General features: G+C 42.2%; 1 protein-coding gene and 1 long non-coding RNA gene across 2 annotated transcripts in view; one reads left to right on the top strand and one right to left on the bottom strand.

Annotated features, from left to right (window-relative positions):
* Positions 1 to 3,249, bottom strand: part of JPH1 (junctophilin 1) — an 81,275-nt gene extending 78,026 nt beyond the window's left edge. Inside the window, 1 exon segment of the mRNA XM_056484505.1 lies at positions 2,796 to 3,249. Within this exon segment, the coding sequence (XP_056340480.1) occupies positions 2,796 to 3,174 (379 nt within the window). The 5' untranslated portion in view covers positions 3,175 to 3,249.
* On the top strand, positions 2,922 to 10,719 carry LOC130249592 (uncharacterized). The gene is made up of 3 exons (XR_008839822.1): positions 2,922 to 2,994; positions 6,605 to 6,666; positions 10,557 to 10,719. It is a non-coding gene; the product is annotated as an uncharacterized LOC130249592 (long non-coding RNA).
* Positions 10,720 to 13,765: the final 3,046 nt, after the last annotated feature.

Genomic DNA, 13,765 nt, shown 5'->3' with positions numbered 1-13,765 from the left:
AAGATTTTTGCATGCTTTTCTGACTCAAATAAGTTAAATAAGCGCAGACCTAGAAAGAAGACCTCTCAGAAATCAATGAACGTACGTGACCTCTGCACAGGGCGCTTTTACCCCAATCTCCCTCTGTGGAATGACAACATGCAATTGGTTTCTGCTGGTTTTAGAAGGACCATAAATAACCAATTTAGACATACTGAAGTTTCAAATTAAGGCACAGTCTCCCCTCCGGTAGATTTTGCATCTTCACATAGAATAGCAAAACCTATGGAGTTTAAAGGAGGCACAAAAATCCAAACTGCTGCAGGGGACAGACTGATGGGCCACCTGAAGGCCCACTGTAATCACATGCAATGAATGAAGTATCATGGTTTATAATTCACAGTGTTTTCCTCTGAGATTTGACTGAGTGACAATTTTAAGCATCTAAACACAGCATGACATATATTAGTCATGTCATGAAAAGTGTTGTGTGCAAAAACTGAGGAACACTGTCAATGCTTATTTTCCTTTTCCCTCCTGCAATGATATCTCATAATACCATCAGTACAATTTAAAGCAACGTACTGGAGATATACTACAAAAAAACCACCCAAAAAGCTAGCAGCAAACAGGCCTGGATTATAGTGAGTTTGAAAATAAACTGGCAATTGGCATAGTCTAGTATTATTTCTCTACACTGGTACTCCTCAGTATTCATGAAGAGAGAGCTTTTGTGCAACTGTTTTAAATTATGTTAAAGATACATGTGTAAATCTGGTTTCCTTATAAACCCATTTCAGATGTTGTTCTGATGTGCAAATACATCTATTGTTCCCAGAGCACGACAACAAAAACACATCTGCAAACATCTATGACGTACTCCTCTGCTTCATTCATGAGTACTTTCATTAAAATCAATGGGACTTCACAGCCTCTGTTCCTATGAACTGCAACATGCAAAAGACTGGAGTCATGACAACAGATGTCAGCTAACAGTGTGAACTGCATCCTTCATATGTTGTTCCAAATCTAGATATTGAGATAACTTATCTCAAATAACCAGTACTATATTAAGATTTTTTTAAAAGCAACAAGAAGCCTAAAGCAAAAAAGGATAAAAACAACTTTATATCGAGAAAATAATTTCTAAAAGATTTACTGGAATGGCAAATTACTTTTCCAGAGGGGAGGGAGAGTAAAAAAACCACAAAGCCACTGCTTGAATTTAGGGGAAAAAAAACATAAAATTGAAGCCTGTAATGTGTGATTAAAGTGAAATTGAAATTCTGATCTATTTCATACTTTGATTTTGGTCTTTTTTTGTTTTGTTTTTAAACCCACAAACATAGCTGTCTTTGAATATCAGAACTTTCCACACCATGAAACAACTTTTGGACAGCTACAAATTATCTCTAATCAAGGAGACAGAAAGGTACAAAACCCACTGTGCATTTCATGATCTGAAGGAACTGAATCTTACCAGCTTGCTACATCTTGTATTTCAGAAAAGAAAAAATAGGAGCCCAACTGCAAACACCTCATCTTCTGCTCAATGCAAAAATACCCATTCTCCTGAAAGTTTGACCTGACACGATCAGACAAAATTTCTTGAAGAAACCAGCAGAAGTATCAGTTGAGAGCTGAGTCCTTTAGTCACATCACGGGAAGAAGTATCTGATTTTGGTAAATTCTATTGCTTGCTGATTAACTGAACACGTTGCTGAACGCTGAAGAAATCAACATTTCTGTAAAAAAATCCCAGCAACTCTCTAGTCCTAAAACTGAGACTCCTGTTACAAAAGAACAAACAAACCTGCTCCCCCGTTCCTAGCTGAAGAGCAATTCTGCGAAGTTGCAGGTGGCACTTCCACCGAGACCAATGACATTACAGCAGCAAAGGCTGAATTAAAGGGTATCTGGCTTATTTATCGTGCAGAGCATGAAGTGAGAGAGGTACAAGAACTGTAAGTGAGCACTCAAATCAGCTCCAGTCCTCAGTGACCTCACTGAACCCTGACTTAGTGACCGCTCCGACCAGCGGCGGGCGGATCGCCGCACGCCCCCGCCAGCTCAGCCCGGGGACGAGGGGTTTGTCCTGGCAAGTCTGTGCGACCGCACCGCGCACCTGCTCGGACCAGGACGCTTGAAACTATCTCGTGTTTTGGTAAAAAACAGAGTTATTACACGAGGGCGGACCCGAGTTTCATTGATTTTACGCAAGCCGCGTCCCCACTCCATTAGCTCCAGCCTCCTGTTTACAAGCCGAGCGCATCGAGCGCACAAAGCCGCCCCTGCCCGCACACCAGCGCGGCACACGGGCTCTGTTTCAGCAAGTTCTTGCCGTTCCCGCACGAACGCGGTGCCGGGGCTCGCCGGCTCGCTCGCTCCCCGAGCCTCGGGCACGGAGCCCATGAGCCGCCTCGGGGGGGGAAAGGAAAGCCGTCTGCAGGCGGCCGTAATGCGGATTTCTACCAGCTGGCCGGGAGAAAGCGCTGAGCCCGGACAGCTCAGCGCGCTGGGAGCGGAGCCGGGGCCAGGCGGCTCCTCACAGAGCGGGGCGGGGCGGGCGCCAGGCACCTGTGGCGCTCCGCGGCCGCCAGCGGGGCCTCGGGGGCGCGGAGCGAGCGGCGCCGGGAAAGGCGCTGGGCGGCGGGCGGGGGAAGGAGAAGCGACCCCGGTCGAGGGCGGCGATGGCCGAGGGCGCGGGGCCGAAGGAGGGGCTCTGCCCGCGGCGCGCCCACGCAGGCGCGCCCCCCACCCCGCTCCCGCCCGCCCCCGGCGCCGCCGCGCGCGGGGCGCCCCCCGCCGGCGCCCACCTCCGTCCCCGTAGGTCTCCACGCCGTATCCGTCCTGCAGCCCGTTGCTCCAGGTGCCCTCGTAGCGGGCCGGCGTGCTGAGGCTCTGCCGCACCCCGTAGCGCCCCTTGAAGCCGTGGGACCACTCGCCGCGGTACATCCACCTGCCCTTCGTCTCCACGCCCAGCCCGTGGCGCTTGCCCTGCGCCCAGTAGCCCAGGTAGGTGTTGCCGCTGGGCCAGGTGTAGCCGCCCGCCACCTCGAAGCCGTGCGACCACGAGCCGGCATACTCGCCCTGCCCCTTGGGCCCGGTGCAAATGCCGTGCCCGTGGGCTTTCCCGTCCTCCCAGCCGCCGCAGTAGGTGCCGCCATCGTCGAAGTCGAACCGGCCGCCCGTCATCCAGGGCAGCGGGGCGAGCGCGGCGCCGCCGCCGCCTCCCGCCCGCCTTCCGCTCCCTTCCCTGCTCCGCCTGCCTCGCCTTGCCTTCCCTTCCCTTCCCGCCCGCCGCCCGACGACAGCCCCGGCGCTCCCCGCGACTGCGAGCGCTCCGCCGGCCGGCCGCCCGCGCCCAGCCCAGCCGCAGCCCCGCGGCGGCGAGCGGCGCCCGCCCCCCGCTCCTCCCCGCCCGCCCCCGCGCCCCGCCCGGGCCCGCCCCCGGTGCGGCCGCGCCGCTGCCGCGGGGCAGGTGCGCGCCCCTGGGCCGGGCCGGGCTGCGCCCGCGGCCGCCGCGCCGGGGCGGGCTCGTCCCCCGGGGGCAGCGCCGCGGCCCGCTCGCTGCCGGCGGGGCTCCGTGTGCCCTCTGACCGGGAAAAGGTGCCCCCGCTGGTCGGGGGCGCGCGCGGCCCGGGGCGGGGCCAGCCGGGAGCGCGCAAGCCGGGCCGGGGACCCGCCGTGCCGGGGTCGGTGCTGGCTCCGCGCCCTGCCCGGCCCTGCCCTGCCCCGCCCGCCCCTCGGGTCCCCAGCCGGGTGCTGCTGCACCTGCTAGCGCCTGCAACAAGTAGGCAAAGAGTGCTACTTGTGGTTCTTAGTTTTGGTTTTGTTTCGGGGGTTTTAATTTTTTTTAAAATTTCTTACTTGCCCTGAGCTAGAAGACGAGGTTTAAGCCGAAATTGTGCATGAAGAGCTCAGCCGAGTTGCCTTTTGGCCCCTTTTCCACATGATGTGTGGAGCCCACCAAGTCCCGCGGGTGGAGAAATACGGGGCAAAAAGAACGTGAGTGGTGTTGAGGCTTTTCAGGGACAGCACTGCTGGGAACTTCATTAGGAGCCTCTCATTATGCCATCAGCTCCGCGGTCATCAGGCTACTGAACAGCTCTAAATCCTGCCAAGTACTTCTTTGCCAGATATTTTTTGATAATCAGATAAAAATTGTAAGGGCAAATGACGGGAGAAACATGTAGGCGTAGAAACTGCTGAGAGAATAACAGGGAATGGATTGAAAGCTGCTGTCACGGTGTCCTAGCTTTTTGTTCTTTCACAGTTACAGACCACACCGGGAAAAAAAAAAAAGATATGAGAGAAAACGTTCGTCTTCAATGGGAATTTTGTTAGAAGCATGAATTATGTTTGTTAATCATGAGTCGTTGTACTATCTGGACACCGATTATTTGGAAAAGTGGAGAAATAATAATGGCTATGTTAGTAGAGATGAATACAAGCAGAAATATAATTTCAAGTGGAAGACTTGAATTCAAAACATTAGAAATTGAAGCAGTTAAGCTTCAGAAATCTGCCAAATTCAGCTCAAATGTAAGCAGTTTTGACTTAAACCTAAATGAAATTAAAGTATTGCACATACTAAACATACCATGTAACTTGAATAAATTTTCTAACCCTGTGCTTCACAACACACTCTTCTGTGTACATTTTTATGCCACGTTTACACCGTTTAGTGCCAAAGTATTTCTGCTCTTTCTACGAGAGAGTTGAGTACCAAAACTGATCCTGTTGTCTCCTGTCATCATAAAAAGTGTGTGCTTCAAAGCCTTCTTTCTGTGCCAGTAAGAGGATTTCTAGATCTGCTTGTACATGTGGAGGTAGAAGACAGTGTACACATTTGGACACATACATACACAGAGAAAGAGACACAGTCAAAGTCTTTGTGCAAAGACTTATCATGAGAAGATGGAGAAGCTTTCAATGCCCCTTGGAGCCCAGAAAATTTTGTTCCATAGCTTTGGAGTGTAGAAAACCAGACAAAAGATGTTTCTGTAGAACAGACCTGCAGTATTTCATGTATCATTGGACAAAGCTATGAAGTGTGCTGAAGTTAAGGACTGAGACCTTCACTGAATTATAGTATTTTTGGAAAGCTTTTATTTATTGAGAATGGAGGGAAAGTCTGAAAATGTTGCAGTGGGTGGGATTGCTGAAGAAGATACAGTGCAGTATTCTGAGTATTGCTCGAGCTTACTGGGGTTTATGCCGTACATGTCTTGCATTTCTTCCTCAAGAAAAAGATTGGAAACAATAGTGTTGACAACACATGTGTTTTGAGGAGTTTGCTATTTTTATTCTATTATTTTTTTTCCTGTTTCCTTTCTTCCGACAGAAGATAAAGCCCTGTCATGTTTGAACAGAATTACAGAAGATTGAAACACTTTATATGGTTATGGGGAACTACCTGTTGGAAGTCAGCATGTATAATAGCTGATACTGGTGTACAATTAACTAGTCATTGACGTTGCCTGCTCATAACTGCATGTTGTTATATGAGCAGGCTTTTTTGAAGTTGTCAGGATTGAGCTGGAGCTGCTGAGCATTGGGTGTGTCTGTTATGGGCCTACTGTTGCTTTGCACTTTGTTTCTGTGTGCAGAAATGAGGTGTAAAGTCAGAATTGCCTTGGACAACACTTTTGTGCCCTGTGCACAGCTGGAACACTACCAGCACGGAGTGGAGCAGAAGTGGGATGTGGAAATGGGTTAGCAAATCCAGACAGTGCTGCTGTGGCTCAGCAGTGGAAGAGGTGGCTCTGGTGAGGGAATGGGAGATTGACCCAGCTCCTCTGTGCATCTGAGTTTTTTCTTTGAAGCACCAGCTGTGTCCCCCTGCCCGATGGCCTGGACAATACTCATGGTTGTGTTAAGTCCTTTGCCAAACTGGGTATCACTTTTGGCTTGGTATTGGTGAATAGCTGGGTTTGCTCTTGTAGAGACTTGGGTAATTGCCCCCCTGATTGTTACTGTACAGTTACTTAGTGATTATCCCTAAAAATCCCTAAAGCTGTTGATGTGCTGTCTCTTAAGGTGTCCCAAACCTATAGCTAATGGGGGCTGCCTTAAGTTCTTCCATCTGTACAGTAAAAGACGTTGTACCATTGCAAAAATCAAATAGGCATCTGCCTATTAGTCCTTTGTTTTACTCCCTTGACTTAAATTTACCAGGTTTTAATACTAGATTAGTTGAACCAACAAAATCAGTTTGGTCAAAGATAAACAGTGAAAATTTCAGGAAGGAATCATATTATTTTTCTTTTGTTATCACATGTGTGTTAGTGATTCCTTTTTTAGTGACCTGCAAATGGTGCTAAAATCACTGGTAATTTTGCATGTGGTTGATATTTCCAGGTGTACTCTTTTAAATGAGGTAATCAATTTAAATGAACTGATGCTTGATGGCAAGATAAATTCATCCCTGCCAGCCTTCTGTTATTATATTTTCAGCAGGGGATACATTTTAATAGATGTGAGAATAGAAGTGCTTCACAGAGTACTCTCAGCTTCACTTAGCCAGGTCTTGATGATGTAAGGAGCCACAGGTGTCTCATTGCTTATGAGGTTGTATATTTATTAGTTGTTTTTTGGTTGAGTTTTCTTTTTCTGTTGACAGATTTTGCGTTGAGAAGTCTCAACTTTAGTTCAAGCTACATCATATTTGCTTCTGGCCACAGTGTAAGTAATGCTCATATTCGACCTTTAGCATGTATGTGTTAAATATCTTAGATCCACAAATTTTGTTTCCTTTCCTTCTTCCCAGAATTAAGTTAAAAATTATTCTACAACTCCATAGATGCAGGAAGTAAGCAGTTACAGGTATATGAGTGAGTTTCTCTTTTGTCCTAAGTAAATGGAATTACTTCCACTACTTTTTTAATCTTCATTACAAGAATTCTTTTCTGAAATCTTTCATGCATGTAACACTCAAAAAATACAAGTGCCAGGTGCAATTTATTTATTATTTACAAAAAAATCATCACAGCACTAGGTCTGATGACACTGTGCATGCAAAACATGAGTGCCTGATGGCCCAGTATGTATGCAAAAGCTGTGCTGCAGGGTTATATTTAAAAAGGTCCTTGCTATAGGGATGGTAGATGCAGCAGGTGAAGATACACTCCAGACATTTAATATTAACCAGATAAAAACTGCTGAGTTTAAACTATTAGTCTATAGATATCTGATGCATGAATAAAAATTAGGCACATTTATTCTTACTCTTAAAAGCCTGATTCAGCAGGGAATTACTTTAAGTACTTCAGTAATCCCATTTACTTCAGTGGGACTACACATGAGCTTTAAATTAAACATCTGCAAGATATCTATGCTCAAATAAAGCAAAGCTCCAAAGACTCTTTTCAAGTGTTTTGCAGAATGGAGGCAGGATGTTTCACTGATGAGCTCCACGCCTCACATGTTGTATTGGAGGAGTTCACACACAGGACTGCTGTGTGGGAGGCAGAAATGCAGAAGTAAGGGTAGTAGAAAACACATAGTGTAGAAATTTCAAAGGCAAATAGGTCTTTTCTGGCTCCATAGGAGCAGCCACAACTTTTATGCCAATTTTTGTGTCTGGAGTCTGCATTAAAGTTTTTAAACATAGTTCTCTATAACTTTAATGCAAATAATTTTGCCTGACTTCTAGAACAAGAGCAAAACAGTTTTTCCTTACACATTGTAAATCCACGTAAGTTAGTGTAAATACTGAAGCAGTAATGCTAGAGGATTTTTTTTCAAAAAATCTGCTATAATGTTTGAGCAGCATTATGTTTTGAATCTGCTCTCCTAGGTGTATCAATGTCAATTCTGCCTCGCAGTTGAAGCTGGGACCTAGCCAGTAAAACAGTATATTTAATTCCAGAGATACTGTGCTTACTCAGTGAATACAGTTATTTTTCTTTGCAAAAGTGCTGATAAAGCTTATAAAAAACAAAAACACAGATTCTCTTCAAACTTGAAAACAAGATGAGTATGTTCTGTACCCAGATTTCTATTTTCAGCATTGTTCCAAGCTAGTGAATTAGATTTGAAATAAAAATGCAGTTTGTTTTTTTAAGGAAATGCAGCCTTAATGTTGAACACCTTTGTCTCTGAAGTGATTTTAACAGTAACAGAACTCTCTATACAAATAAGATATGGTGTGTTGGAATTCTTTTTTTTTTTGTAATGTATAAAGATATTACAATATTTTATAATAGTGGAAAAAGTATCATATATTGTTCCTGGATTTCTCAGCATTTGGAGTTGAGTTGTTGGTTGTTTTGGGGTTTTTTTATGTATGTCTACAGAACAAGAATGAGTGGATCACTATATCTTAATTCATTTGCAAAGAAAAAAACCTAACTCCGAATGTGTATTATTTTATAACACTTGATTTGAAGAAAAGTGTCATATCAGTGATTACCCTAAATTAGCATTCAGATTATATAAGTGGAAGATATCTGGAAAATCAGATTTATCCACAGTAAATTTTTCCTAAATGGTGATAGGAATTGTGCAGCTGCTGCAGTTCAAGTCTTGTTTCCTCGGGGGAGATGGGAAAGCTTTATGGATTTTGTCTTTGGAGCAAATTCCCGCTTCTGAAGATGGCTTGTCTAGTCTTGCTTAAGCTTTTTTCTTTGGCCTAAGGAGGCTCTGTGATGCATAATTTTCTTGTACACCCATGATGGTCACAGTTGCTGTTGCCTGGACTTTATCTAATTATGTTATTAGTTGCCAAAAACTGATTTCAAATATAAACCACACTATTTGGCTAATATTGTGTCATATTAAAGTAGCATAATTCAGTGTGACTCCCAAATGACATTATTTTTTACACTGATGCCAGGAATCAGCACTGTGCTGATTCTGTTCTCCTCCACACAGCAAGATGATGTGTAAAAACTCGTCTTTTGTGATTTGCTGTTGCCCTAATCCTTTCTCATTGAACACTGTTTAACTAGTTGCTTCCCACTTTGCATTTGTGAAGTTGAGTTTCACTTAGCAGGCTTTCACTAGCACTTTTCTTTTTTCCCCCTTTGAGATTATGCTCCCATGTTAAGTAAACTTTGTTTTAATTCCACATTGCAGTTCCCCCCAGGTTTTTAGCAGTTTGCACATTAGCATGTGCAGTAACTGAACTCTTCCAAGATCAAAGTTATTCACGAAGGTATTGAATATTAAAGCATTTGGTACATGTTTGGCATTTCATACATCCTTCAGGCTCGGGACTTAATAATTAATAACCATTACTTAATAACTATAAACATTGTGTAGTCTCTTACAGCTTTACTTAGTTCACATTTAAGGAACATCAGCAGCTTTGCTGAAGTCAAAATATATAATATCTCTTCTAGTGAAGGCTGAAGCAGAAAAGCTTTTAGCACTTTGGTTTATCTCCCTGGTGCGGCTGAAAGCTTTTTCTCCCCGCTGAGCAGCGGCACAGCCCTTCCCCGTCCTCCTTCTTCTGTAGGACTGTCTCAGTTTCCTTTTCTGTTCCTAACTAAAACTCATTCTGTGATTTGGCCTTTCTTTTTGCCCCTACATACTTGCACTCTTCCCTAAAATTCATCCTTTAGTAATCTGACCTTCTTTTTACTTGCGTATGCTTCCTTCTAGTGTTTCAGTATCCTTGAAGAGCTCTCAATTTAGTCAAGATTATCTCATGATACTCATCTTATTTTCCCTTTTCATCAAAGTAGTTTTTGTTTATGCCCTTCACACTGTTTTCACATTATATTCACAATATATTTACAGATTTCTCTCTTTGGACTTTATAATAAAATAAAACTTAGTAGAGAGCAAATCTTCAGTTTGTGGGTTTTACAGGGCAGTCTTGGCAGACACTGGCTTGTGATATTCTCATGCCCCCAACCCTCTGTCCTGCCAGCACAACTGTTTCTTCAGTGAGCTGTGATTTGGATCAGGAAATCAATCCAGCTTAAAAATAATCCAGCAAAAAAGATTTATTTTTATTTTGCTCTTAAAGCCGAATCCTTTGCTCTGTTTGCAGAACATCTATGCAAACAATTGCCCTAATGCAATTGAAAGCATATAGAAAAGTTGGTAGCTTTACTGTTCACCTTGTTTATTTGTAATTCCATTCTCTTTTTCCAGGAATTACAAATAATATTTTCCCCATAATCTTTCACCCAAATGCACTTCCATTCAGTTTCCCCACTGTTGATATAAAAAAGAAGGGATGTTCCATATTTGATGTAGTCACTTATCTGCTCAATAACAGAACTTTTTCCTGTACAATTGCCTTCCAGTGTCTGAGGGAAGACTACAAGAAACATGGAGACTATCTAAAAGAGGCTGTAGTGAGAGGACAATGGGGAATGGCTTCAAACTGAAAGAAAGTAGATTTAGATTAGATATAGGAAGAAATTATTTACTGGAACAGGTTGCCCAGAGGAGCTGTGGATTCCCCATGAAATGCTCAAGGCCAGGTTGGAAGTGGCTCAGGTCTAGTGGAAGGTATCCCTACCCATAGCAGGGAGGTTGGAACTGGATGGTCTAAGGGCCCTTCCAACCCAAGCCATTCTATTCTGGACTGTAATGATCCTGTAGTACCTTCCCAACAGGTCCCTTGGTTGTTGGAGTTCCCCATGTTCACCCTGTTCTGTCTTTGAAGGACTACCAGCAGCATCCAAAGCTCTTGAGTCCTACATTGCCATGTCCTACAGATTTTCCAGGTGCCTGAGGAGAACCAAAACCTGGTTGAAACTTTTCTAGTTGTTTAGAGGATTCATATTAACTCTCAAATCAGGTAAGAATTGGAGTCATTTAATACTTGTTAGTGATGTGCAAAGCAGCTCTCTTCTGCCTGGATGTGTGCTTTGTGGCTAAGTTCTGTGTACTTATTTTTAAGTTGTAGGAATAACATTCTTTTAGGATATTAATTTCTCTGTTAATTTTCATGTAAATTAGCTAGTGAATTAAATAATTTTAACATATGCTGCTTTAATACTGTAGGGAAGAAAATTTCAGTTTTTCCTGCTCACCATGGTGCTGTTTTTCTGAATACCTCTATTGAGAGGTATATACCACTTATATCTTCCCAGAAATCTAGGCTTGTTGCCATGCTCTAGGCCACTTACTAATTGAAAATTCTCCTTTATTAGTTAGCATTTTCATCACCAGTGATTACAGACCTTCACAGAGCTCTGGTAAAGATAATTCCTTCATCAGACAGACAGCTCTGCAGTGTTTTTGTCTCATGTGACTCCAGTGAAGGAGACCAGAGCTCTGCATCACACCAGGGGACCTTTGCAATGGTGAGTGCACCTCAAAGAAGGCAACATCTGTAGGGATCACAGTTATTCAGGAGGAGCTGGCAGTTCCTTATGATCTGCCTTGGTTTTATCAGGCAGATTTTATCAGATGTAGGGATGAGGCCACACATCAGTCTGGAGTGATACCTAATTTTGTCTTAACATGGGATCTGTCTTGTGAATTTCTTTGGGTTTTTTCTTACTAAAAATGGAATGTCTTTTTTTAATTGAGTGGTGATAAATTAGTGTTAAAATAGCAACTAGATGTGATTTTTTTTTTTTAATTTTAAAAGACATTTTTAAGACCTTTGATGTCACACTCCTGTTTTGCTGTACTGGACCAGAACAAACAGCTGTTGCATTTCACCAATGAATTAGTATTGGTGCTTCCTATACCTCAGATAATTGGTTCTTCTGAGTGAATCCATTTGTGAAATTAATATAAAATCATTGTCATTCTAAATATGTTTGGGGTTTGTTGGTAGGTTTTTGGTGTTCTGCTTGTTTTTTCAGTTTATGATGGAGAAAACAAGACAAATGCTACCAGAGGTGCAAAAGCTGAGAGTTTTGCTGTTTGGTACTGAATGTAATGTGGATATTTTGGGCACAGTATAGTCACTTTTGGGATATGTTTCCATTTTAAAAGTCTACAATAGAGGAATTGAGCTTTAGAGGACATTACCATAGGGCTAAGCAGGCTGTGCTGCAAAGACCATTAATAGAAAGCCACTCCCTCAATCTGCTTAAACTTTGGTGAGGATAATGCGGCTTACTCTAACTGATTTTTGATAAAACAGTTAAAGACAAACAGATGTTTTTTATGCCTGAGAGAAGTGCACCCTATTGATAAGTTTATTCTGCTTCTTCAGAAATATTTGTCCCCGGGATGAAAATTTTTTCTCATCACAGCTAACATTCAAGTCAAATGCCTTAATGTATTTTGATATTTAAGTTTATAGAAAATAATATAGGAGGGGTTAGTGCATCATAATCAGCCTAACCAATGATTGAAGCCTCCCAGCTGGTATGAGATTTCGTTTATTCTCTTCTCTTCTGTTGGCCTTTTCAGTGCTTGTAACATAATGTCATGATGTTTTTATATGATGAACAAACCCCTTCACCATGTGGATTACAGCATCAGCCCCCTCTGCATCTTGAAAACTGGCTTTCTTAGCAAATGCACTCACTGTAATAACACATTGCTGCAAAATGGTTTTCTATTTGTCCACTGAAATTTCACTTAAAAGTTTGATTCTGCACTTTGGAACACACAACCAACAATGCAGAATTTTAAATGTCTGTCTCTGTGTTGTGCAGGTGCAGAACAGTTTTTATGCTCTTGCTTTGGTGAATTCACATGTATCCACGTGAATTTGCAGCTCTGCATGTGAATAAGTTATCTTTATCTGTGTTGTGTGTTTCTGGCAAGTACAAGATTGACATTGGATAAATTAGTATTTGCAGTATTTTTTTTCCTAAAAACAAACTGTATGATTTAAACAAAACTGTAAGTTTTGTTTAAAAGTAATATTTTTTTCTTCTTTTTTTTTTTTTCCTCTTGGAGCAGAGTCAAAACCAGGTTTTGTAGTGCTTTTTATCGAAGTATCATCATTTAGAAACTGCAGTTGTCATAGTAAGTTAAATCCTTTTATGTAGAAGTTTATAATCTTGTACAAAAGGTCCTTTATGATAAATTATCCATTATTTCAGTTTTTGTAAACCACCTGTACTTTTTATTAAGTATGTAATGGTGGAATTTAAGATTTCTGCAGTATATAAAAATATCTCTTCTCTGACAATGTCTGCGCTAATAATGGATGTATGTCTTCCTAATAGTAGTGTATTTGAAAAACAATTGCATGATGTTCTCTTATGTCTGAATGCATAATAAATGTAATTGACTTATAGAATAATAATTGGTGTTTATTTAGGTATGTATTCATCACTAAATTGTTCACTTGTAGGCATGCCTAAAATCACCTGTGCTATGAAGTCCATTGTGGAGATCACCTTAGTTTCTGTTTTAGATTGTTAATTTTAAAATTTGTCATTAACCTGAATAGTATTTGGTTATGTTAGGTACAAAGTTTATTTTTCAGACTTTCTGAGAAGTAAAATTGATTTTGAAATTCCCCTATTTCACGTGATAACACTGCAAACATTTTGTTAATTCACCCACGGTGATCTATCTGCTATTTTGGCTTGTAAGAAGTTCTACCATGAAAACAAAAATTTAATAGAGCTGGAGGACTGTTTCTGTGATATAACATGCTAAAGTTAGAAGCTGGGGGTTGCAGTTTTGTCTTCACATGTAAAGGGATATAATTTAATGGTTTTATGTAAGTTTGAGACTGCAGTTTTTGTCTAACAAAAGTTTAAATCAGATTTTACTTTTACCAGCTGGTTGCATATTTGCAAAATTGAGCCAAATGAAATATTTAAAAAATGTCAGCCAATTTTGAAAATTTATGATGTCAGGATGTTACTACGTTAAATTTCAGTACCTAGAAAGGGAATGA

This window comes from Oenanthe melanoleuca, chromosome 2 (assembly GCF_029582105.1).
Source record: "Oenanthe melanoleuca isolate GR-GAL-2019-014 chromosome 2, OMel1.0, whole genome shotgun sequence".
NCBI lineage: Eukaryota > Metazoa > Chordata > Aves > Passeriformes > Muscicapidae > Oenanthe > Oenanthe melanoleuca.
The sequence above is the reverse complement of the archived record's forward strand: the minus strand, read 5'-3'. Positions and strand labels throughout refer to the sequence as shown.